This window comes from Scyliorhinus canicula, chromosome 1 (genome assembly GCF_902713615.1).
Source record: "Scyliorhinus canicula chromosome 1, sScyCan1.1, whole genome shotgun sequence".
Lineage (NCBI taxonomy): Eukaryota > Metazoa > Chordata > Chondrichthyes > Carcharhiniformes > Scyliorhinidae > Scyliorhinus > Scyliorhinus canicula.
Genome location: NC_052146.1, coordinates 254,042,154 through 254,066,200, shown reverse-complemented (window position 1 = coordinate 254,066,200; position 24,047 = coordinate 254,042,154). Strand labels below are relative to the sequence as shown.

General features: G+C 45.9%; 1 protein-coding gene across 4 annotated transcripts in view; it reads left to right on the top strand.

Moving 5' to 3' along the window:
- Nucleotides 1–24,047, top strand: part of ush2a (Usher syndrome 2A (autosomal recessive, mild)) — a 1,354,742-nt gene that overhangs the window by 1,204,173 nt on the left and 126,522 nt on the right. For all 4 annotated transcript variants that reach the window (XM_038811752.1, XM_038811743.1, XM_038811716.1 and 1 more), the window contains 2 exons: nucleotides 5,057–5,284; nucleotides 9,061–10,583. In XM_038811752.1, the coding sequence (XP_038667680.1) occupies nucleotides 5,057–5,284; nucleotides 9,061–10,583 (1,751 nt within the window). The remainder of the gene's footprint in view (nucleotides 1–5,056; nucleotides 5,285–9,060; nucleotides 10,584–24,047) is intronic.

Sequence of the window (24,047 nt, the reverse complement as noted above, 5' to 3'; positions counted from 1 at the left end):
TTAAGGGAGAGAAGAGTGGGTCCAAGGCTGGTATTTTAAATTGAAATGAAGGCAATTAAATTGGCTAGCTGGAACTGGAAAATATAGGTTAGCACAGGGGTGGGCAAACTACGGCCCGCGGGCCGCATGCGGCCCGCCAAAGGTATTTCTGCGGCCCACCAAGTCATTAAAAAAAAAAAAAAAATTTTTTTTTAAAAAAATTTTTTTTTTTTTTTTTTTTAAAATTTTTTTTTAAAGGTTAATGGGTGGGGGGGCTGTTGGGTTACTTACTGGTATAGGGTGGATACGTTGACTTGAGTAGGGTGATCATTGCTTGGCACAATGTCAAGGGCCGAAGGGCCTGTTCTGTGCTGTACTGTTCTATGTTCTATATGAGGCGCCCACAATCATAACCGGGTGAAGTAATTATTTTACTTAATATACTATGCGGCCCTTTGTGAATTGTGAATTTCTGAATGCGGCCCTTGCACGGAAAAGTTTGCCCACCCCTGGGTTAGCGGATAGGTCAATTGAGATGCTGTGCATTTAAAGGGATATTTCAGAACACACAGAACAGAAACATTCTGACGAGAAAAAAACATTCTAAGGGGAGGGCTGACCATCTGCAAAAAAAATTAAAGATAGTATCAAACTTAAAGAAAAAGCATATAATTGGGCAAGGATGGGTGTCAGGAAAACAAAGGTAGCTTCAAGGGATTAAGTGGGTTTAATTTAGTGTTTCTTTGTAAGGAAGGGTAAACCTATAATTAGATTCCTGAGTGGACAGATCCCAGAATGGAACCTTGGCTCAAAGGAACGTCTGCAGGATTCTCCGTCGGCGGGGTCCTCCGCTTCGCCGGCAGTGCACCCAAGTCCGCAGGTTTCCTGACGGCATGGGCTGGCCACAAGACGAAACCCCATTGGCCGGCTGTGGGAACGGAGAAACGCGCTGCGGGCCGGGGGCACGCTGCACCGGAAAATGGGGCTGGTAAGATGGAGAATCCAGCTCCCTAGCTTTTACTTTATTTTAGAAAATGTGGAGGAATAAAGTCACAGGACTGCTAAATTGTTTTAACAACATGTGTGGGGATTTTGGTTTCAATTCAAACTGTGCTTCTACTGTGCTTAGAAAGGGTTATGGCATGAAGGATAAATACGTTTGCAAAAACATTAAATTGTTAGGGCAGCACGGTAGCATAGTGGTTAGCATTGTGGCTTCACGGCACCAGGGTCCCAGGTTCGATTCCCTGCTGGGTCACTGTCTGTGCGGAGTCTGCACGTTCTCCCCGTGTCTGCGTGGGTTTCCTCAGGGTGCTCCGGTTTCCTCCCACAGTCCGAGGACGTGCAGTTAGGTGGATTGGCCACGCTAAATTACCCTTAGTGTCCAAAAAGGTTAGGAGGGATTATTGCGCTAAGGGGATAGAGTTGAAGTGAGGGCTTAAGTGGGTCGGTGCAGACTTGATGGGCCAAATGGCCTCCTTCTGCACTGTATGTTCTATGTTGCTTAGCAGGACTTTTTAAGATATAAAGGCTTTTTGAATTTAGTTTTAGCAGAATTTGTTGCATATGGTTTCGAAGGCTAGCGAGGGAACATTTCTCACAGCTTTGCTATAAAATAAACCAAACCATAGGAATATATAATAGTTAAGAAAACAAGTTCAGAGAGCTAAAGTCCAGCGAGTTAAGAAAATTAAAGGAATGAAGAGAAGTTCCAAGGAGCCTGAGGTTAAATGTACTGGAACAGAGAACTTTCAGTAAAGATCAGCAGATCTGTGAAGAAGGCTAAGATACAAAAAATATCTGAAGTGATTTTTAGATCTGTGAGACATTACAACAGTTTGGGAGATATTATTTGATTGAAATAATCATGAAAAATGATGGCTGGATCTCAGAGTTTATGGGCGGGATTCTCCAACGCCCAGCTGGGTCGGAGAATCCCGGGGGGGGGGCTGCGTGAATCCCGCTCCGCCGCCAGCTGCCGTATTCTCCGGCACACGTTTTCGGGCGGGGGCAGGGTTTTTGCCATTCTGGTCGGTGGCCGTTGGCAGCGGCCCACCCGGCAATTCTCCGGGCCCCAATGGGCCGAGCGGCCGTCAGTTCCTGGCCAGTCCCGCCGGAGTGAAATGGACATGGTCCTACACGGCGGAACCTGGCTGGTAGGCCGTTTAGTGGAGTCCTCGGAGGGGGGGGGGGGGGGGGGGGGATACGGCCCCGGGGGGGTTCGGGGCCCACCCATCTGCGGGTGGGCCTGTAGCATGGGGGTACTCCTTCCTTCCACGCCAGCCTCTGTAGGGCTCCGGCGCGGAGAAGAACCCCCCCCTGCACATGCGCAGGAACACGCAGGCCGATCTGCGCATGCTAGGAACCATGCCGGCGGTTCTGCGCATGCGCCAACTTGCGCTGGCCCTTCGAACAAGGAGTTTTAAACTCAGGTTGACATCCTTCAGCTCCTGCCACACCACTCCTTGAAACAATTTTAGCAAACTCTAAACAACTTGTACAATTATAGCAACAGCCAGTAAAAATCGATCAGCAGCTAACCCGAGAGTAGTTGATGATCCCTTTAAATGTTGCTGCTGGCAGGTGCTGAATGTGTGTTCAGCCGTGTGTGATTAAAAGGTGACAGTGAGCTCCAAAATGGCAGTAAAGGTGTCAAATCAGTGTTATACATTAAGTGATGGCATAATCTGCCAAGTCTGCATACTTCTAACAGATACTCAATGCAGGCATATGCTGTCACCCTCACAAATATGGAGCAGATTCTCCTTTCTGGATTCAAAGTGCTCCCACCAGTGGAGAGACCGGAGTGGTTACCGCTGGCGCAAGGAGCGACACTGATGTGCTGTTCAATGCACTTGGAAAATCTTTTGGGGGCAATCGCCTTTTCCATGCCACTCAACAGGGTCCGTGCTGCAACTGAGAGGGATGAGACCCTCTCTCACAGGTACCACACCTCTGGGGGAAAAACTGTTTTCACAATGATTCAGTGAAAGTGATCTGTACCCCTTAACCCTATATACAGTTTCTCAGTCCGACAAGTTTATAGGTCTGCCTCTTTGTTCTCAAGTGCTTCCTGAGAATTGAAGGGGCAGCCCCCAAAGCTGTTTTTTTTTTAAACAAAGGTCACTTTCACTTAATGATGGGAAAACGTTACTTTTTACATACTGACTAACTGTTTAATGGCTGCAGATAAGGAGAGCAGCCACAGGATACCCATCCCAAGGAAGACCGCTGACCAGAGCCCTTCCAGCTCAGCACAAGCCCCCCCCCCCCCAAACTCTTACCTCCAAGAAGGTCGCCTCTCGGCACCCTGGCAGCAATTGCCACCTTGCCACCCCTCAGACTGCACGTTCTTCAATATTTGCACCAATTTGCGACAGTGGGACTCTCGGCTGGGGGAGGGGCGAACAAAGATCTCATCTGGCTTGTGAATGGTGCCTTCTGCCCGCCAATGACTTCAAACTAGTTTAAATGAGCTGTTTGCATGGTTCCACCAGGTCGGGGCGGGATGTCCAGCTGGGACTTAGGGAAACCCACGGCGGCCAGCGGCGGGGGAGCAGAGAATGGGGATGCGTCTGATAACTGGCGCCGATCTCTTTTTTTCTGCCAACACTCTATTCTCCACCCTATTGGGATTTCTGATCGCAGTAGCGGGAAGTGGAGAATCCTGTCCATGGTGTCTGGCTCAATTCACACCAGGGCCTGGATTTTCATGCACTCCACCCAAACACATTGGCAATGATGTTAGTAGCCATATCTTTACCACTGCAATGGCTAAGGTAAGCTAACACAAAAAAAAACTTTAATTATTCCTGAAGCAGAGTTTTATGAGTGGTGGAGCTCCTTAGCCCTCCACCTGAAGAGTTAGAAGGATGCACCACCGCCTTTGGTGGGTGCCCCTGAACCATTTAACGCTATGAGGAGTATAAATTGGCTGGAGGCAGAAATCTCCACCCCTCACCCAGGAACAAATCCCACCTCAGATAGCTGGCAACAAATCTGATTGGCCAGCAGCTCTGTAATCCCAGCAGTGCCATTGGGAGAGGTGGCCATGACTGGGACTACAAGCAGTTCCCAGATTCTAAATCACAAAGCCAGGATGCAGGTACGTGAGGGGGGGTCTCACGACATGGGCAGGAGGATAGGCCATGCATGGAAGGATCTTGATGGAACAGCCAGGGAAAGGGAAGAGAGACCATCCATGGTGGGGGGAGGGGGGGCTGCAGAGTATCTTGAGGAGGGTGCCCAATGTGGGAAGGATCCGTAAGGCAGGTACCCATCCCACTTTCCGTCCAAGAAGGATGGCCTGTCGAGCTCCCCCCCCCCAAGTCCTGAACGTTTTCTGCCGGACTCAAAATTGAGGCTGGGCAAGAATCAGCCCTTAGTTCGCAAATTAATTGGGACTATGGACGGACAGGCCACCCTCGACCTCCCTCAACCCCCATAAAATTGTGGACAGAGCGGGGGCTGGTGGAGACTTGCAAGACTACCCACAGAATTTTACCGACCACCCTCACCTGCAAACCCATCAACGGAGCCCATTAAACTCTGCCCTTGGTTTCAATGGCTCAGCTGATCACAGCCTAAATCCACAACACCTTCAAGAGAACGGCGGGTTGGTTCTAATAAGCAGTATAAGGTTGGCTATGCATGAAACTTCCCGGTAATGATTTTCTGTGAAATGCAAACTACAGAGCCAGCTAGACAAATGCACATTACTATCTAGTTGCAAAAACATCAGCACCCATTCAGCCTCAAAATGAGATTGTTTCATGTTCTTACTGCTGTATTTTTAACTCTCAATTTAAAAAATTAAGCAGATTTTCCTATCACATTACAAGCTGAAATTTTCTGTATTCCTAATGGTAAATGCCACAACACCAGATTGTATAATTACACAAAGCCATAAAATCATAGCTTTCCCAAAATAAATCGCATAATTTTAATCTTGTGTGATTTTTATTTTCATGCAAAAAAATCTGTTGGAATAATACTCAAAAAATTAGTTTTGCGAAGATATTGTTTGCTGATTTGAAATTTCCACTGATTTATGAACACAAGTGCATTTTTCTTTTAGGGTACAAGCAACCAGGCCCATGTCTTTGGATTAAAGCCATTCACCATCTATAATTTTCAAGTGCTTGCCATAAATAATATTGGGCAAGTGTCAAGCCCCTGGACTCCTGTACGCACCCTAGAAGCATCACCTAGTGGACTCAGCAATATCACTGTTGAGCACAGAGAAAATGGCCGTGCACTATTACTGAAGTGGTCAGAACCCACTAACGCAAATGGAATTATCAAGGTAAGATCATTTAAGACTTGACCTAAGCTTACTCCCTTTAAGATTGAGACGCACACAGGCATTTTTGGGACATTAAGAGAATAGTCAAAATAGTGCCAGTGTCAATTTTGTTTTAACCTGAAGTGACACCATGGAGATTAATGTTAGTGATAATATATAGTTAGACTAGGACAGTAGGCATGGTGTTGGGGATCAGAAATTTACAATTAAAACAAATGCATTAATGATCATGGAGTTAAATGATGTGAACGTATCTCAGGGAAAAGTACTTTAGTGTTATGGGAAAGGGAAGAACATATATTAGCAATTAATTTCAATCAAATACATAAATCATATTATCCAGCAGGATCTTTAGTGCCATTTTGGCAAATCTCTTTCCATTTGCTTGGGAGCGTTTTTGAGGCAATATTAACTGATGCAATATTTTGAGACTATCAGTGATTTAATGCATGCTGAACTGCACCATGAACTGAAAGATAATGCAAAATATTGGAAAGATGTAATAAGTCAGTTAGCATCTGTAAAGAGAAACAACAGATTAGCATTTCAGAATCGATTTTCCTCTCGGATTCAGGTATAAATAGCTATTTCATCAGAATGCATACAGAACAATCCGATGGAGAAAATTTCATACTTGAAGTGTAGCATGACTGATTTTCCATTCATTAATTTAAATGGACAGAAGTTTATTTCAGATTGCCAGCATGTACAATTTTCCACTTTTCCAAAGTTGGGCAGGCTGAGTTTGAGGCATGAGATTCTCCCCACTCGAAATTCACTTCTTTGCTTGGCCCTGTCCTCTGACTTTGGCTAGGTCCTCACTAGATCCTGCCCCCCCCCCCCACTATTGACTTCCCTGAAATCTGATATTTGACCTCCACTGATCATCAGATCCCACTACAAACTAATGTCTCTCCTCTGCAATTGGCCTCCCTCTCCCCAGCAATCTCTCCCTGTACCTCAGGTCTGAGCTGCAGCCATTTACAGCTGGATTTTCCACCAGGTAACAACCAGCCCCCCCAATCCGTCAAGTTTGCCAGGCGGGAAATATAGAAAATAATTCAAATGAGGTCCTGTTTTTAAATTCAGCACAAATTCCATCTTTCCGGTAATTCTGAGTTTCCAGGTCAACACTATCTCCATTTCCACTCCCTCCCTGTAAATATTGAGGGGATGTAAAGCTTAATTAAAGCATCAGTCAATAACAAAACCTCAGATCAATGGCATGGGTCACACACCTTTGCCAGTGTGCAGTGTTTACTGAAAATGCATCATGGGAAATGGCAAGAAAACAGCCCGTGATTTTGTTTAGCCTTTGCACCAAAGTGTGCCCATCTCATGCTCCACATGAGCACCGGTTTCTGTTCAGAACACCAAAACACCAAACTGGTCCGATAGTGAGGGAGTGGCACTGACTGTATTGCTCCGCAGGGGGCCAGCATGGACGCAATGGGAAGAATGGCTTTCTGCTGTGCTGTAAATGACTCAATGACTCGATATGGTGTCATTTGGACAAGTCTGGCCACTTGAGCATCCACAATTTTAATCACTACACCCCTGGCAGCTTACCTTAAGCTGTTAGGCTCAAAACTCTGAAATCCCTGCCCTCAGTCTCTTTTAGTTTTGACCATTACTTCCTCCTTTAAGATGCCCATGAATTCTATGGGTGGAATTCTCCATAGTCCGATGCTGAAATCGTTAACAGTGGTCTGGCGGAGAATGGCTCCCAACGCCGGAATCGGGACAAGTGCCAGTTTGATGGCGGGTCACGATGCTCTGCCCCCTCTAAATCGGCATCATTGGGACGCACACCATGGGGGGTGTAGGCATGCACGGCTGCAGCTTGTCAGCCCTCCACATGTACAGCACGGGACCTGCCAATTCTCCATCTGTTTCCCGCGCATTCCGTGGGTGTTTCACGTGGCACCGTGCTAGTCCTTCACCAGTACCAGAATCGGTGAGCGTTTTGCGCCAATTATTCCATCGTGAAACACCACGGCGGGATTCCCTGCTACTTGATGGGGCAGGGGGTCCCAGCGGGATGGAGTGGCGTGAAGCACTCCGGCGTTGGGTGCGGAAGTCTCTGTATCTTTCAGGGCCAAGCCCTACCATTGAGGGGCTAGACCCGCGCCTGAGTGGTTGGCGCCCGGTGGCAACGGCCGTTGGCACGACGCCAGCCGGGGACGAAGGAACGTTGCCGGCCGGCGGAAGTCAGCGCATGCACCGGAGCGTCAGCGGCTGCTGACGTCATCCCCGTGCATGCGCAGGGGAGGGGGTCACTTCTGCCTCTGCCATGGTGAAGACTATGGCGAAGGCGGAAGGAAAAGAGTGCCCCCACGGCACAGGCCCGCCCGCCGATCGGTAGGCCACGATCGCGGGCCAGGCCACCATGGGGGCACTCCCCGGGGCCAGATCGCCCCGTGCCCCCCCCCCCCCCCCCCCCCCCCCCGGACCCCGGAGCCCACCCGTGCCGCCTGGTCCCACTGGTAAGGTAGGTGGTTTGATCCACGCCGGCGGAGAGGCATGACAGTGGCGGGACTTCGGCCCATCGCGGGCCGGAGAATCGTTGGGGGGGGGCGCCAACAGGCGCAGTGTGATTCCCTCCCCCACCGAATCTCTGGTGCCGGAGAATTCGGGACACGGCGGGGACGGGATTGACGCTGGCCCCCGGCAATTCTCCTACCCAGCGGAACGTCGGAGAATCCCGCCCCACAGATCCTCTGTTGGCGTCAGCACTTAGCCTCAAGAAGGGAGAATCCAGCCCTATATCTTTGATCAAGCTTTCAGTCATGTGATGTAAAATTTCCTTCTGTGGTTCATTTAAATTTTGTTTGATAATGCTCCTGTGAAACTCCTTGGGACATTTCTGACATTGAATGTGCTATATAAATACATGTTGTTGTTATGAATGTGATAGCTCCAATTAAACATGTCCCAAAATTGATGTGTTGTAAAACATTTAATGTGAATGGAAAGGAACATTTCTGTTTCTGAAACACCATTTTAATCTTTTTGTAAACAAGACGGAAAATACTGAGAATGCTCAGCATCTGGCAGCATTGGTGGAGAGGGCAGATGAGTTACTGTTTTATTACACTTGCTTTGATAACCCACAACGTTAACTCATCTGTTCATTGCACCAACGCTGCCCGACTTACTGAGTACCTCCAGAATTCGGGGTTTTGTTTCAAATTTCCAGTATCTGCAGCTTTTTGCTTTGTTCATTTTTGGCCAGATGTTTTCCCATTCATCAGATGTTCAATTGAACTGCCATAATGCTTTTTTAATTAAATTACCGGTATATGCTTTGGGAAAGAGATGGAGTGAAATTGGTCCGCAGAGGTACTGCAGAATGACTGAGAGGGATTCTACGGATTGTCATTAGATGAGTAAATTAGGTGAGGTGGTAAACAGAGTACCAATTTGCTTTTTGCACCATTGCCAAGGAGCAATTTTACCCCCTTCTTCCCGAGGGGCCAGAAGCATATCTTTTAACAGAAGTACTAGGACCTCATTTAGACTGTTGGAATCGTATTCCCAACCTTCAGTCAAACTCAATTTTCATTGATGGTTAAATCATTGCAGCTCTTCGCAAGTTAAGAACTTTGTGTCGCCTTCCTTCTCGTTATGAGAAGGCTATTGGGTTGGAACGCAATAGCGGGGATTTCAAGGAAAGCAGTGCAATCTGAGTCCAGTGAAATCTTTTGTTTTGTTCTGCACAGAAAAAAAGATTCTAAGCTTGTAACTAATATTGCCACAATTAATTTGTTTTGCAGACTTACAATATTTATGTTGATGGCAATTTGGAGTACAGTGGTTTGTTCCGTCAGTTCTTGTTTAGACGACTGGAGCCTTACACAGTCTACACACTCGTGCTTGAAGCTTGCACAAAGGCAGGCTGCACACATCTTCCACCACAGGAAATAAGGACAGATGAAGCACAGCCAACCTCACAACCTGCACCTGCTATTCAGTCAGTGAATGCAACACAGATTGAACTAAGGTGGATTAAGCCACTTAGTGCAAATGGAAAAATAATGCAGTTCGACGTGTTTCGTAAAAGCAACAGACAAACTGCAAGCTACGGCGAAGAAAGAGAACTACTGATAGAAGAAGAGGTTGTATTCAGAGAATATGAGACTGGCAAAGATGATTATGTATTCATTCATAGCAATTTAATACCATGGACAAGGTATGAGTATAAAGTACGTTGTTGGAATTCAGTTGGGCATGCAGACAGCCCATGGGTGGTTGTGAAAACCAGCCAGGATGCACCTACTGGCCTTTCTGCTCCCGAGGTTCAACATGTATCAGATAACCCACATAAGCTAATAATTTCTTGGTCTGCTCCAGAAAAAAACAATGGTGTTCTCCAGTCCTACAGACTACAAAGGAATGAACTTATTTTCCGTTTCAATTTTGATGCTTTAACATTTAATTACACAGATGAAGGCCTGCTCGCATACACAGTTTACAGCTATGCAGTGATTGCTTGTACAGTGGGAGGCTGCTGCACCAGTGAAGCTACTAAAGTACGGACACTTGAAACGGCTCCAGCTTCTGTGAATCCTCCAATACTTCAGACTATTAGTGCAACACAGATCAATGCCACATGGATGGTATCAATAATACAAACTGGAAAGATTTCTGAATATAGATTACTTGTTAATAATGAACAGATCTACTCCGGACTGGGACTAACTACTGTAGTTTCTGGTCTAAAACCATACACACGGTACTCTTTTATATTAATTGTCTGCACTAATGGTGGCTGTACCTCCAGCTCATCCGTAAATAGCCAGACAATGGAAGCACCACCATCTAATATGGTGCAACCCAAGTTACAGGTCACAGGATCAGAATCTATTGAAGTTACATGGAAGGAACCAAATGATCCCAATGGACTGATCAGAAACTATGAACTAAGACGTGATGGGGTGCTTATTTATACAGGCCTAGAAACTCGATATCATGACTTCACTCTGACACCAGGTGTAGACTACAGTTACATTGTTGCTGCCTATAATAGTCAAAGAAGCACCATCAGCCCTCCTTCCAAAGCCAGAACTAATCCTTCAGCTCCTTCTGGAATGGCTCCACCACAATTGCGTTCATGGACCTCTCATGACATCATGGTAAACTGGCAACCACCTGCTCAGACCAATGGAGTGATTGTAAACTACACCATATTCTGTCGTGATCTTACCACAACTGATGTTAAAGCGTTCACGTTTTCTCCGCCTGATACCTCCTTTATGAGTCAATCTCTCAAGTTAACAGGACAAAAACCATATTCGAGGTATGTGGTAATAACACTATTAATCTTTGCGTGGAATATTTGTTATCAAGGTCGAAGAGTAAACCTGCAGATTTGGTTAAACCATACATGCAAGCAAACAAGTGGAGGCAGCATTATAATATGAAATGAGGAAAAGGCAATACAAAAAATACCTGCACATGAAACGATGCAACCAGAAGAGTTGAAGACTTATAATTCTAGATAAGTTAAAAGTTCTAATCATTTTGCAAGTATTCTTGACTAATTATAAGTATTCAAGGAACCACTTTGCAAACAGCACAATCTAAGAAACAAAAGTGCAAAGAGTAGACTTTTAAATACTTCAGTTAAATGTGAGTTTTCTGATTCTGCTTCTTTCCAGAGCAAAAGTTCAGGTAATGGGTACTCATACAAAACACAACTAATCGGGCATTTATTGATGAAGAATCCATTGCAACAAACATTTTTCTACAAAGGTTAATTATATGAACCATTGACGACATAATTTAGAAATATAAGCTTGTGAATTCCAGTTTTGTGCAAAATGGGAAGAAACAGCGCATTGCATTGTTGCAGTGTCGACTGTTATCAAATACAATCTATTCCAGATATTTAGGGTTTGCATGATTTAACTTTTTTTCAAGCTCCTAAGTGCACAATGTGAATCCCTGTGGAGCATTCACAACAATTCCACACCTGCAGTAGTTTTGTAGCGCTGCAACTAGTATTCAAACATTAGTGTTCTCATCTACAACAGAAAATAAATGGCTTGAGCTGGAAAATTTCTAGATAGTGAAGGATTCTGGACCTTGCACTACCAAATTTACAGCTTTAAATTTTCACTTGCCTGGTTTCATCAACACTCAAGAAGCGTGACACCATCCAGGACAAAGCAGCCCGCTTGATTGTTACCCCATCCACCACCACCAACTCCATTCCCTCCACCACCGATGCACAATAGTTGCAGTGTGTATCATCTACAAGATGCACTGCAGCAACTCACCAACGCTTCTTCAACAGCATCTTCCAACCCACAGCCACCACTACCTCGAAGGACAGGTGCAACAGGAACTGGGGACTTCAGCAACTTCAAGTTTCCTTCCAAGCCACACACAATCACAGTGGTAGGGTCAAAATCCTGGAACTCCCTTCCTAACAGCACTGTGGATGTCTGGACTTCAAGAAGGCAGTTCATCTCCACCTTCTCAAGGGCAATTAGGGATGTGCAACAAATGTTGGCCTAGTCAGTGATGTCCATATCCCATGAAAGAATAAAATAAATATTTGCAGCTGTGAAGCGATGTTTCCAGCTGCAGATGTTGAGAAGGACTGTCCCCTTTGGCACTTAAATGTGTTTTTCATAGAAGATACTCGTGCAATGAACCTGGTAGCTAACATGCTTAATGCTGCCACGGCACTCAAAAAAACATAATTCACAATGTAAAAAAAAGGCAGACCTAACCAAAATGCCCAGGTTAAGTTCCTAAACAGCTTTCAATGTCAAGTAGTTGCCCCAAGTTTGCATATCAAAAAGCATTTTCAGTTAATCTGTTACTGTCCCATCCACCTCTTCAGGCACACAGCCTTTTATGCTCCTACTACATAATGACATAAATATGATGGTGGCACACTATATTATTGGCGCAGACATCTGAAATCTATCATATGCTTGAAGCACTTAATGTCCATAATGCAGGGAGTGACTGTAATGAGTAGTGGGAGCCTCTGTACTAGCTTCGCATTAATCTCCATGAAAATGTTGTGGCTTCCCCTGAATGTTGTTGGTGCACATGAGTTGTAATGAGTTATACACACTGCCCTTTTGAAGAGGAGATGCTGAAACAAAAGAAAACAATTCAGGTATAGCTGCTGGTCAAACCCATTTCCCCACCCTCAAACATCCCCACCTTCTTCCCCATCCCTCACACCACCATTCTTTTACGACAATAATTACATTTCTAAAGTACTTCATTGAGTGATGAGCTGTTTTTGGTTGTTCAGAGGTTGTGAAAATTGCTACGTCAATACAAGGTCTTCTTTCTATTAGTTCCTACCCTCATGCTTTCATTCCAACTGGTCTTTTTTTCCCATGCGAGGCAATTGCATAGTGCTCACTGATCAATCAGCAGCCTCCCATTCACAACATTGCGATCTTGGCGCAGAGAACCAGGTAATTAGGGGAATGAGCTGATGCAATGTCTTCTGGCAAGGTCAGTTTGTTTGTTTCGAACGGCTGGTGACTCTGCACTGTTCAGCTGGTGAATAACCCACACCTACCGCCTATTCTAACACGTTTCATACTAAAAATTCTTTGAAGGCAACCTCGCTGCATAATGAATGCTAATTTACTGAGAGGATGAACTGCAGGTTGTGCAAGAGTCTGTCACTGGAAGCACTCCTTAAACTTGTAACATCTCACCTATTCTGATGGCAGGACACAGTGGCACATAATGAAACAGAGCATTTTAGGTTTGGAGGAAGGGTCAGAAATTGCAAGAGGCGGTCATGCTGGTAATCATCATCACGGACACCAGGAATGCAAGAGAGAATGATACTGGAAGAACCCCCCCTCCCCACCACCACCACTACTATCACCACCACTCCCAAACTCATTATAAATTGCCCGTGTTCATGTCGCCAAATTGACAATATGCAATGAAAATCGTTTGTACCTACTTCTTGCCGTTGACAATTTATTATTGCTATAAAATGTTTGGAGAAAGTGATACTTAGAAATATAAGGCTGGATTTTCCAGTTCTGCAGCCGTGTGTTTCTCAGCAGTAGGAGCTGACAGCCGTTTGCTGCCGGCAGGTTTAAGTATTCCCACCGCTGTCAATGGGAATTCCCATTGAAACCAGCCAACACCGCCGGGATACCCGTGGGTGGGGGTGTGCTGGCATCAGGACCAGAGAATCCCGTCACCAGCGAACAGCCGGTGAATTCCAGCCATATTAAGAAACAATCAGATCAGTTTAATTAAAGTTGACGATTCCCTATTTTAGTAAAGTCTAGTTTTGCATCACAATTAGAATTTAGGATATATTGGATGGACCAGGAGTAAGGACATCTTCATTTTCAGTATTTAACTGCGAAGGATTTTAAAACATGAGCCAGTTTCTTGTTGTTTGAGAAACACGTGAAATTCACAATCCATTGATTTGAGAACTGGCGAATAGTCTAGTTCCAGACTCTTCCAATATGGGAAGCAAGGCTGTGTTTACAAGGCTAGTGGGAGAACAGCACGTGGTCCTGCCCAACCCCCGATTAAGACCAATCCCGCTTTCACAAGCACATTAAGAACTGGTTAATAATGATATTCTTTATTAGTGTCACAAGTAGGCTTACATTAACACTGCAATGAAGTTACTGTGAAAGGCCCCAAGGCGCCATACTGCGGCACCTGTTGGACATACTTAGGGAGAATTCAGAATGTCCAATTCACCTAACAGCATGACTTTTGGGACTTGTGGGAGGAAACTGGAGCACCCAGAGGAAACCCACGCAGACACGGGGAGAACGTGCAGACTCCTCACAGACAGTGACCCAAGCCGGGAATCAAACCTGGGATCCTGGCACTGTGAAGCAACAGTGCTAACCAGTGTGCTATCATGCCACCCATAATGAGGAATTTTCTCATTTTCACCTAAGAGCAGGGGCAAGGTTACCAATGACATAGGGCCTTACCACAGGGAAAGCTGCAGCCAGCAGAGGGGGCACAGCTGTCAGATTTTGGGCTTGTTGCAGCGAGGTGCAAATCTTCAACAAGGGTAAATCCCCAGTCCTGAGGAGAACAAGGGGAAGGGAGCAAGAGGCAGGAAGGATCCTGAGGCAGTGCCCTTTCTCTAGGGTCTACCAGTGAAGATGTGGGGAGCTGGAAATGACTGAGAACCAGTGCTACCAGAAACTATGACTCTCCAAGCAGAGGGTCACTTCGCAACACTTCCTGCCATGCTCTACCTGGGCACAGCCTGCACTTTACAAGACACGCACTTCAACTTTAAGCCATCAAGTACATTAAAGAAACCACAAGTGTGCCATGTGAGAGACTGGAAATTATAAACCAGAGACTAAATTATCTGTAAATTTTATCTGTATTCAAAGTATTTGTGGGTGTGTGCATGAGACCGAGTGTGTGATGTGTTAATTTAGAATAAGTGCATGTGAATAAGTAGCCATCTCTATTTTATACCCAGGGAAGCTTGTTGCTGAATCATTTCATTGAAATACACACTGGGCACCAATCTGCGGGCGGGCCTGTGCCATGGGGGGACTCTTTCCCTCTGCGCGGCCTGTGTAAAGCTCCGCCATGGCCGGCACGGAGAAGAACATGCTGGTGCTCCTGTGCATGCGCCAACTCGAGCCGGCTGCCGGAGGCCCTACGGCACCAGTTGGAGCAGCGCCAACCTCTCCAGCGCCGGCCTAGCCCCCAAAGGTGCAGAGGATTCCGTACCTTCCAGGCAGCCTTACGCCGGAGTGGTTCACGCCACTCCTTGGCGCCGGTACGGCCCAGCCGCCGGATACCGGAGAATCTCGGCCTAGGTGTTGCCACCAGGACTGAACAATGTGCGATTCAACTTCCGTTGGGTCACTATTCGGTAAGTGAATCAGGAAAAGCAAATGGGCCAGCATTCTGCCAGTGCAAATTCAGAGAAATTCAGACTTGTACCCACTGGCGCCGGAGTGTGCGCTAAAGGGCATGACAGATGGAGCTGTTTTTAAGCGCTCCACTTACCATACATTCACTGCAGCTGCAAAGATGGTTTTAAAAGGGCTACTCATTACTCTGAGACGATCTGGTCCTAGACTCTCTCTCACAAGGGGAACACCTCTCGGCAACTACCCTGTGAAGCCCCCTAAGAATCTGGATTTTCTGATCCTGAGGCTAAGGGTTGACGACATCATAAACGCCGTCGCTCTTCTCAACGGCGTCAACATGGCCTCAGGATCAGCAGTTCTGGCCCCTACAGGGGGCCAGCACGGCACTGGAGTGGTCCATGCCGCTCCAGCTGCTGATCCCGACGTCAACTGGACGCCGCGGGGTCCGCGCATGTGCAGTGGCACAGGCGCCATCGAGCTCATGCGCAGTGGCTCCATTCTCCGCGCCGGCCCCGATGCAACATGACGTAAGGCTAAAAGGGACCGGCACGGAAGAAAGGAGGCTCCAATCGCGGGCCAGGCCACAACAGAGGCCCCCCCCCCCACCGGGGTCGATCATCCCCTCCCCCACAGGCCGCCCCCAGACCCTTCCACACCGAGGTCCCATCAGCTGGGAGCAGGTGTGAACGGTGCCGGCGGGACTCGGATTTTTTGCGATGGCCGCTCGGCCCATCCGACCACGCCGTCGCCAATGGCGGCGATTCCCCACTCTGCGGAGAATCGCGTCCCGGTGCCGGGGCGGCATGGCGTGATTCGCGCTGGTCACGGGGATTCTCTGGCCCAGCCCCGTCCTGAGAGAATCCCACCCCCTATATGTCTCAATAAAGTCACCTGTTATTCTCCTAAACTCTGATGAATACAGGCCGAACCTACTCAAGCTCTCCACATTAGAAAATCCCTCCATACCCGGGATCAACCCAGTGAACGTCCTCTGAATTGCCTGCAATGCCAGTATATCTTTCCTTAGATAAGGGTACCAAAACTGTTCACATATATGAACAAATCTGTTTCTGCTGGTCTAGGTAAAGCCCCTTCATCAATGTCTGTGGAGGCCGTGGATCAAGGACCAGCGAGTAAAGCTGTGTTTGTCCTTGCTCCTCTGATAAGGACTGGCCACAGCTGTTTCTGCTTCTGGCATCTTCTCTGATACACAAATGCCATGCTCTTCAACCAGTCCTAGCCTATCTAAACCCACCGAAATCAGAATATATGCACTGTTGTGTGGTACATATATAAAGTATAACAGTGTTTCTTCAGAATCTATCTTGTCATGTTGCACCATGGATGGAGAGGGAGAGGTTCTCCTGGGGTGAATGAATCTCCCTGTAGGAAATACAGAAGAGATCATGAGGACTAGTCATGGAGAACAGAAGCATCTGCTGTGCTGAGATTTTCCAATGCAACTCAGTATTCAGTATGCTATCGGATGGGATGGAGTATAATGAGCACATTACCCTGTATAATTACCATCTCCACTGTGAATGCCCAATATGCCAAAACCGAGTTCCTAATGATCTAAGTTCTATCCTTCATTACAATCACAATCTGAAATTATTGTATCCCTCCATCTGTCTCGGCCTTTCTTGGGCATAATGGGATCCTTTGTCCTCTAAGGATTAAAGGGTGTGATGCTGTCCTCAATGGCTATTGGTTCCTGGTCAAATTGTTGGAAGGTTTGTTTGCTGGAAGTTTCTCAACAGCACAAGGGCTCAGGCCATTCTGAGGGGTCAGTTAACTGGTCTGTGTTCTCATGTTCAGAAGCAGCATTTGCCTTGAATTCTTCAGCTGGAGTGTCTACTAGAGGGTGAACAACCAGCAGCCTTTCCCTGGGGTTAAGAGTAGCACTCAACTTGCCAGAGTGCATCAGGTCATTAAATCCAGATTCTTCTTGCAACATTTCTACAACTGCCTGCTGGTCTTCCCCTGCCATCCTCTTGGTAGGGACTTCCCATCTCTTCTGCACACCTCCAGTATCACGTCTGAAAACAGACTGACAAATAAAATACTGCCATGCTCAGATCTGCCAAGCCCTTTAATCAATCCTTTATTCATGTTTAGAAAACACCTGCAATCCCATTAACCTCATGCAACAAACATTTGTGTGGCAGCTCATTGAATAACTTTTGGAAATCCAAATATACTTCATCCAGTTGTTCCCCTTTATCAACCCTGGTAGTTACAGCCTCAAAAATCTTGACTAGATTTATCGAGCACACTTTCCTAAAACCGTGTCAACGCTAGCTAATATTATGATAAGAAGGCTTACAACACTACATTAAAGTTCAACAGGTTTGTTTCAAACCACTAGCTTTCGAAGCACTGCCCAGGTGAATAGAGCAGTGCTCCGAAAGCTAGTGATTTGAAACAAACCTGTTGGACTTTAACCTGGTGTTGTAAGACTTCTTACTGTGCTCACCCCAGTCCACGTCGGCATCTCCACATCATAATATTATGATGATTTGGGTGTTACCGCTACCTCAGTAATGGATTCCAGCATTTTCTAATGATTGGTGTCTGCTAACAGGTCTGTAGTTCCATGTTTTACTCTCTCCTTCCTGCCTTGAATAATGGTGTTATGTTCCTGAACTTCCAATCCACTGAACAACATCTTGGAAAATCTGGATGTTTGGAAATTCATAACCAAGGCATCCATTATCTTTGTAGCTATCTATTATAGAAACTAAGGATGCAGATCATCAGGTCCTGGAGAATTGACGGCTTTCAGTCCCATTAATTTTCTCCAATGATTTTTCTTTACTAATATTAATTCCCATAAGTTCATGACTTTCGTTGGACCCTTGGTTTACCACTTTTCCAATTATTTTGTCTTCTACTTTGAAAACAGACACAAAAGGCTAAAAATTGTCTTGCACAACTTTTTGTGTGTGGGGATCACAACCTGCCCACCCGGGTTGAGGTGGATGTAGACAGCATACAAATTTGGTGCTGCCTCCTCATTTATCTGATTGTAGCTTTGGTCTGTTCCCCCTGCCCCTCAAGGATTCTGAAAACATGGTCCGAGACGTCACGACCCTGGCATCCGGGAGGCAATATACCATCCGTGAGTCTCTTTTGCTGCCACAGAACCGTCTATCTGTCCCTCTAACTATCGAGTCCCCAATAACTATTGCTCTCCTGCTCTCCCTCCTCCCCTTCCGAGCCATAGGGACAGACTCAGTGCTGGAGATCCATTCACCGTGGCTTACCCCTGGTAGGTCGTCCCCCTTAACAGTATCCAAAACGGTATACTTGTTACTGAAGGGAACGACCACAGAGGATCCCTGCACTGACTAGTTCCTCCCAGCCCCTCTCACTGTCACCCATCTATCTTGATTCTTTGGAGTAACGACATCCCTGAAGCTACTATCTATGACCACCTCTGCCTCCCAAGTGATCCAAAGTTCATCCAGCTCCAGTTCCCTAACGCAGTTTCTGAGGAGCTGGAGATGGGTGCACTTCCCACAGGTGAAATCAGCAGGGACACTGATGGCGTCCCTCACCTCAAACATTCTACAGGAGGAACATTGCACTGCCTTCCCCGCCATCCCCTCTAGATAAAAAAAAGAAAAAGAAAGAAAGAGCTTACCCCTTAGGTTAAAGGAGGTGGAAGGGTAGGGGGCACTTCAAGTGTAGTGTCTAGGGTTTAGGAACAGCCCAACTTAAGTACAGGTAAAAATAAAACACTTGACCAGCAACGACTGTGCCCCACACAAGAACAGCAATCAGCTGTTATGGACCTGCGCAAACTATTTAAATCTTTACTACTTACCCAGCAGTCACTCTGTCCTCACTCCAACCGGATTCAGCTGGAAACTCCCAACAGTAAGTTTAAAAAAAAATTTACTCCCCTTCTCAGCAAGCACTCACTCAGCAACCACTGCGCCCCGCACGATAACACCTCAGGTGAAAAACTACTTACCAGTCACCAGCCAATCACTTACCTGCAGGCTGTAACATCACAGTTCAACTTCTTTCTACTTCTACCTGCCCGCGAGTCTCCCTCTTTATCTTTACTCGGCTGGGAACCTTACAGTGATTGTTTTTTTTTGGTTAGAGGAGGAGGTAGGGAGGGGTTTAACTGTCACTTGACAACAGCTCCTCCACAAACCACCTTCAAGATACGCTGACCGCAATGCACTGATGCAAATTTTCCCCAGAACAGCCAATCAGCAGCCAAGCTCTATTGCCCTCTGCTGGATGCTTGCCTTCACTTGAACACGGAGAGTGTCTTGCTCAGGTACACGTTATGAAAGCACCACATCTTAATCTTCACCTGTCAGACGTCCCTGGCACTTGGGATTCGCATCTAACACCCAGATATTCCACTCACACTCAAATACAGTCCAGTGATGCTGGCCTTGCAACTCAGCTCCTGCTGCTTCCACACATATATCCAGTTATTCACCTAGGGCTGATGCAATATCCAAATAGAGTACGACACAATCACTGACATTATTTTCTCTCTTGCAGGACAATTTGGCACACAATAGAAGGGAGCCAAGCAGAACCACTAGGGGACATCTCCTGAGTCCAACTGAGGAAATGATTCTCAATATAATAGCACCGACCAAACCCATGGCATTTGGCATTGCAGAGAACATTGAGGATGGTGTTCATGTCTTATGCCTCTTCTAAACTCCCGGTTCATCTTCATCCTGTTATGTGGCACAACGAGGAAGCTTCCTACCAACGACCCTTTCTCTTCTGATTTTCTGCTTTCATACATCCAAGAACTGCTACTTGGCCAGCTGAGAGGAGGAGAGAGAGAAACAGCACAGCCCTTGATCTGACATTCTCGACCACCGGCTCAGATAATGGCATTGCCTTAGAGTCTAATATAGAGTTGGAATCTGTATGCGGTGAATCACCAGGCACCAATGTTTTGCACCCACATTGGAGAAAGGATAGATTGTGTGCCAGCACTCTCGAGGGTGAAGTAATAGACAAGTTCAGTGACAGAGGATTCAGATGAGAACATTAATGGGTGGCAAACAGCAGAACACTGAGAGACATGTATGGGTGTCAGAAACAAGAAAGGAGCAGCCACTTTATTGGGAGTTTTCTATGGACCCCCAATAGCAGCAGAGAGATAGAGGAACAGATTGGGCGGCAGATCTTGGAAAGGTGCAGAAGTAACAGAGTTGTTGTCATGGGTGACTTCAACTTCCCTTATATTGACTGGAACCTCCTCACTGCAAATGGTTTGGATGGAGCAGATTTTTTCAGGTGTGTACAGGAAGGATTTCTGACTCAATATGTAGATAGGCCAATTAGAGGGGAGACCATATTGGATTTGGTGCTTGGCAACGAACCAGGCCAAGTGTCAGATGTCTTGGTGGGAGAGCTCATCGGTGACAGTGTCTACAACTCCTTGACCGTTACCATAGTCATGGAGAGGGATAGGAACACACAGTATGGGAAGGTATTTAATTGGGGGAGGGGAAATTTTACTGCTATTAGCCAGGAGCTGAGGAGCATAAAGTGGGAACATTTCTTGGGGAAATGCGCAACAGAAATGCGGGGGTTGTTTGAGGAGTACTTGCTGCGAGTGCTGAATAGTTTTGTCCCACTGAGACGAGGAAGGAATGGTAAGGTGAAGGAGCCTTGGATGACAAGAGAAGTGGAGCTTCTAGTCAAGAGGAGGAAGGAAGCTTACGTAAGGTTGAGGAAGCAAGGATCTGGCACGGTTCTAGAGGGTTACAAGGTAGCCAGGAAGGAACTCAAAAATGGACTTAGGAGAGCTAGAAGGGGGCATGAAAAAGCCCTGGTGGGAAGGATTAGGGGAAACCCCAAGGCATTCTACACTTATTTGAGAAATAAGAGGATGATCAAAGTGAGAGTAGGGCCGATCAGGGATAGTGGAGGGAACTTGTGTCGAGTGTCTGAGGAGGTAGGGGAAGCCCTAAATGAATTTTTGCTTCAGTATTTACGATAGAGAGGGACCTTGTTGCTCATGAGAACAGCATGAACCAGGTTAATAGACTCGAACAGGTCGATATTAAGGAGGAGAATGTGCTGGAAATTTTGAAAAGCATCAGGATAGATAAGTCCCCTGGGCCTGACAGGATACTATGGGAAGCAAGGGAGGAGATTGCTGTGCCGGTGGCGATGATCTTTGTGTCCTCACTCTCCACTGGAGTAGTACCGGATGATTGGAGGGAGGCGAATGTTGTTCCCCTGTTCAAGAAAGGGAATAAGGAAATCCCTGGGAAATATGGACCAGTCAGTTTTATGTCTGTGATGAGGAAAATACTGGAAAGGATGCTGAGAGATTGGATTTTATGATTATTTATTGTTGAAATCTGCCATGTGGTTTAAGTGTAGTCTCGTATACACTTTTAATTCAATAGAAATTTAAGCTACATGTTTCAAGTGCGAAATGAAATCTTTTATTGTGTCTATTGATTATAATTGAGAGTTTGAAATCTTCTTGTGGTTACAAATCAAATGTTCTCAAGAAAGCCCCTGCAGAAGGCTTTAAGAGATATAATTAACTTAGTGGTTTACAAACAAATTGAACTTTCAAAAATACAGTAATGGTTTCTTGCTCAAAGCAAACAGCTTGTGAAGACTAAGAGTTAGAGTGAAAATATGAAAATACTAAATAAGGATAGCGAGTAGTTAGATAAAAGGTATAGAGTGATCCCGGAATGGAAAATGGCTGCCCGGACCTCCATCTTTAAGGAAAATGTTATCAGTCTGACTCCATCTGTCCCTACCCCTGTAATGTGCTGATTGGCTTGGATGAGTCTCAAATTTATTTGATTGGATGGTTAGTTGTCAATCATCAATGTGCAACACAGCTGTGAATATGTTGCATCTTTGGATGTTTGTTGTGTATTGGAATGAGACTTACACTTTTAATCAGATCTGGTTTCTCCTGGTTTTTGCTGACTGCTATACTTATTCACATTTTGAACAATGAAAGATTCATTGCATTCATGTTAACTTATTGTGACCTTCATTGAATTGTTTCATTCGCTTCAAGTTAGACCGTAGATGTTTCAAATGTTTCAAATTCCTGCTTTCATTATTGCAAGCTGTATACTTTATAATCTGAAATTGTGTTTGCAGTCTTATGATGGAGTTCATTTTAAAAAGTGAATTTTGACATGGGCTTTTGTATTTACATTAAAGTGGCTAAATCAATGACCCTTTTACCTATCTGAAATAGCTGGTTCCCTTCATTTAGAAAAACAAACATAGTTTGATTAAAGATAGTCAGCATGGCTTTGTGAGGGGCAGGTCATGCCTCACAAGCCTCATTGAATTCTTTGAGGATGTGACGAGACACATTGATGAAGATCAGGCAGTGGATGTGGTGTATATGGATTTCAGTAAGGCATTTGATAAGGTTCCCCATGGTAGGCTCATTCAGAAAGTTAGAGGGCATGGGATACAGGGAAATTTGGCTCTCTGGATACAGAATTGGCTTCCCGAAAGAAGACAGCTAGTGGCAGTTGATTGAAAGTATTCCATCTGGAGGTTGGTTACCAGTGGTGTCCCACAGGGATCTGTTCTGGGACCTCTGCTCTTTGTGGTTTTTATAAATGACTTGGATGAGGAAGTGGAAGGGTGGGTTAGTAAGTTTACCGATGACACGAAGATTGGTGGAGTTGTAGATAGTGTCGAGGGCTGTTGCAGGTTACAACAGGACATTGACAGGATGCAGAGCTGGGCTGAGAAGTGGCAGATGGAGCTCAACCTAGATAAATGTGGTGATTCATTTTGGAAGGTCAAATTTGAATGCTGAATACAGGGTTAAAGGCAGGATTCTTGGAAGTGTGGAGGAACTGAGGGTTCTTGGGGTCCACGTACATATACCCCTCAAAGTTGCCTCCCAGGTTTATAGGGTTGTTAAGAAGGCGTATGGTGTGTTTGCTTTCATTAACAGGGGGATTGAGTTTAAGAACTGGGAGGTTTTGCTGCAGCTTTATAAAACCCTGGTTAGATCATAGTTGGAATATTGTGTCCAGTTCTGGTCACCTCATTATAGGAAGGATATGGATGCTTTGGAGAGGGTGCAGAGGAGATTTACCAGGATGCTGCCTGGACTGGAGGGCATGTCTTATGAAGAAAGGTTGAGGGAGCGAGGGTTTTTTTCACTGGAACAAAGAAGGAAGAGAAGTGACTTGATGGAGATGTACAAGGTGATGAGAGGCATGGATAGAGTGGATAGCCAGAGACTTTTCCCCAGGGCGGAAATGGCTGTCACAAGGGGACATAATTTTAAGGTGATTGGAGGAAGGTGTAGGGGAGATGTCAGAGGTAGGTTCTTTACACAGAGTGTTGGGTGCATGGAATGCACAGCCAGCAGAGGTGGTGGAGTCAGAGTCATTAGGGACATTTAAGCGACTCTTGGATAGGCACATGGACAGCAGTAAATTAAAAGGGGTGTACATTAGGTTGATCTTAGATTAGGAATAATGGTCGGCACAACATTGTAGGCCAAAGGGTCTGTACTGTGCTGTACTGTTCTATGTTCTATGTTCTCTGTGCACCGGGATGTTGGCTGCATTGGTAAACATGCCGGACAACCTCCTGTCATTATCAAGGAGCATGGGGAAGTCTGGCTGCAGTTTGACAGAAGGAATTGTGCCAAGCTATCCTTTCTACAGCTTCTTACAGATCCTGACACACTGAAATTGCGGCACCCAAACCTGTTGTAATCTTTGTGTGGGCTGGTCACTAAATCCTCTGCCTTCACTGTGAGAATGCAGTAACACTCCCTGCCAAATCCAGGAATTCACCAGCGTACTTCCAATATGTTGCAATAGCACAAGTTCTTCTCAATGACTACTCCTGCAAGTTGGGTGCCCGGCCCTTTA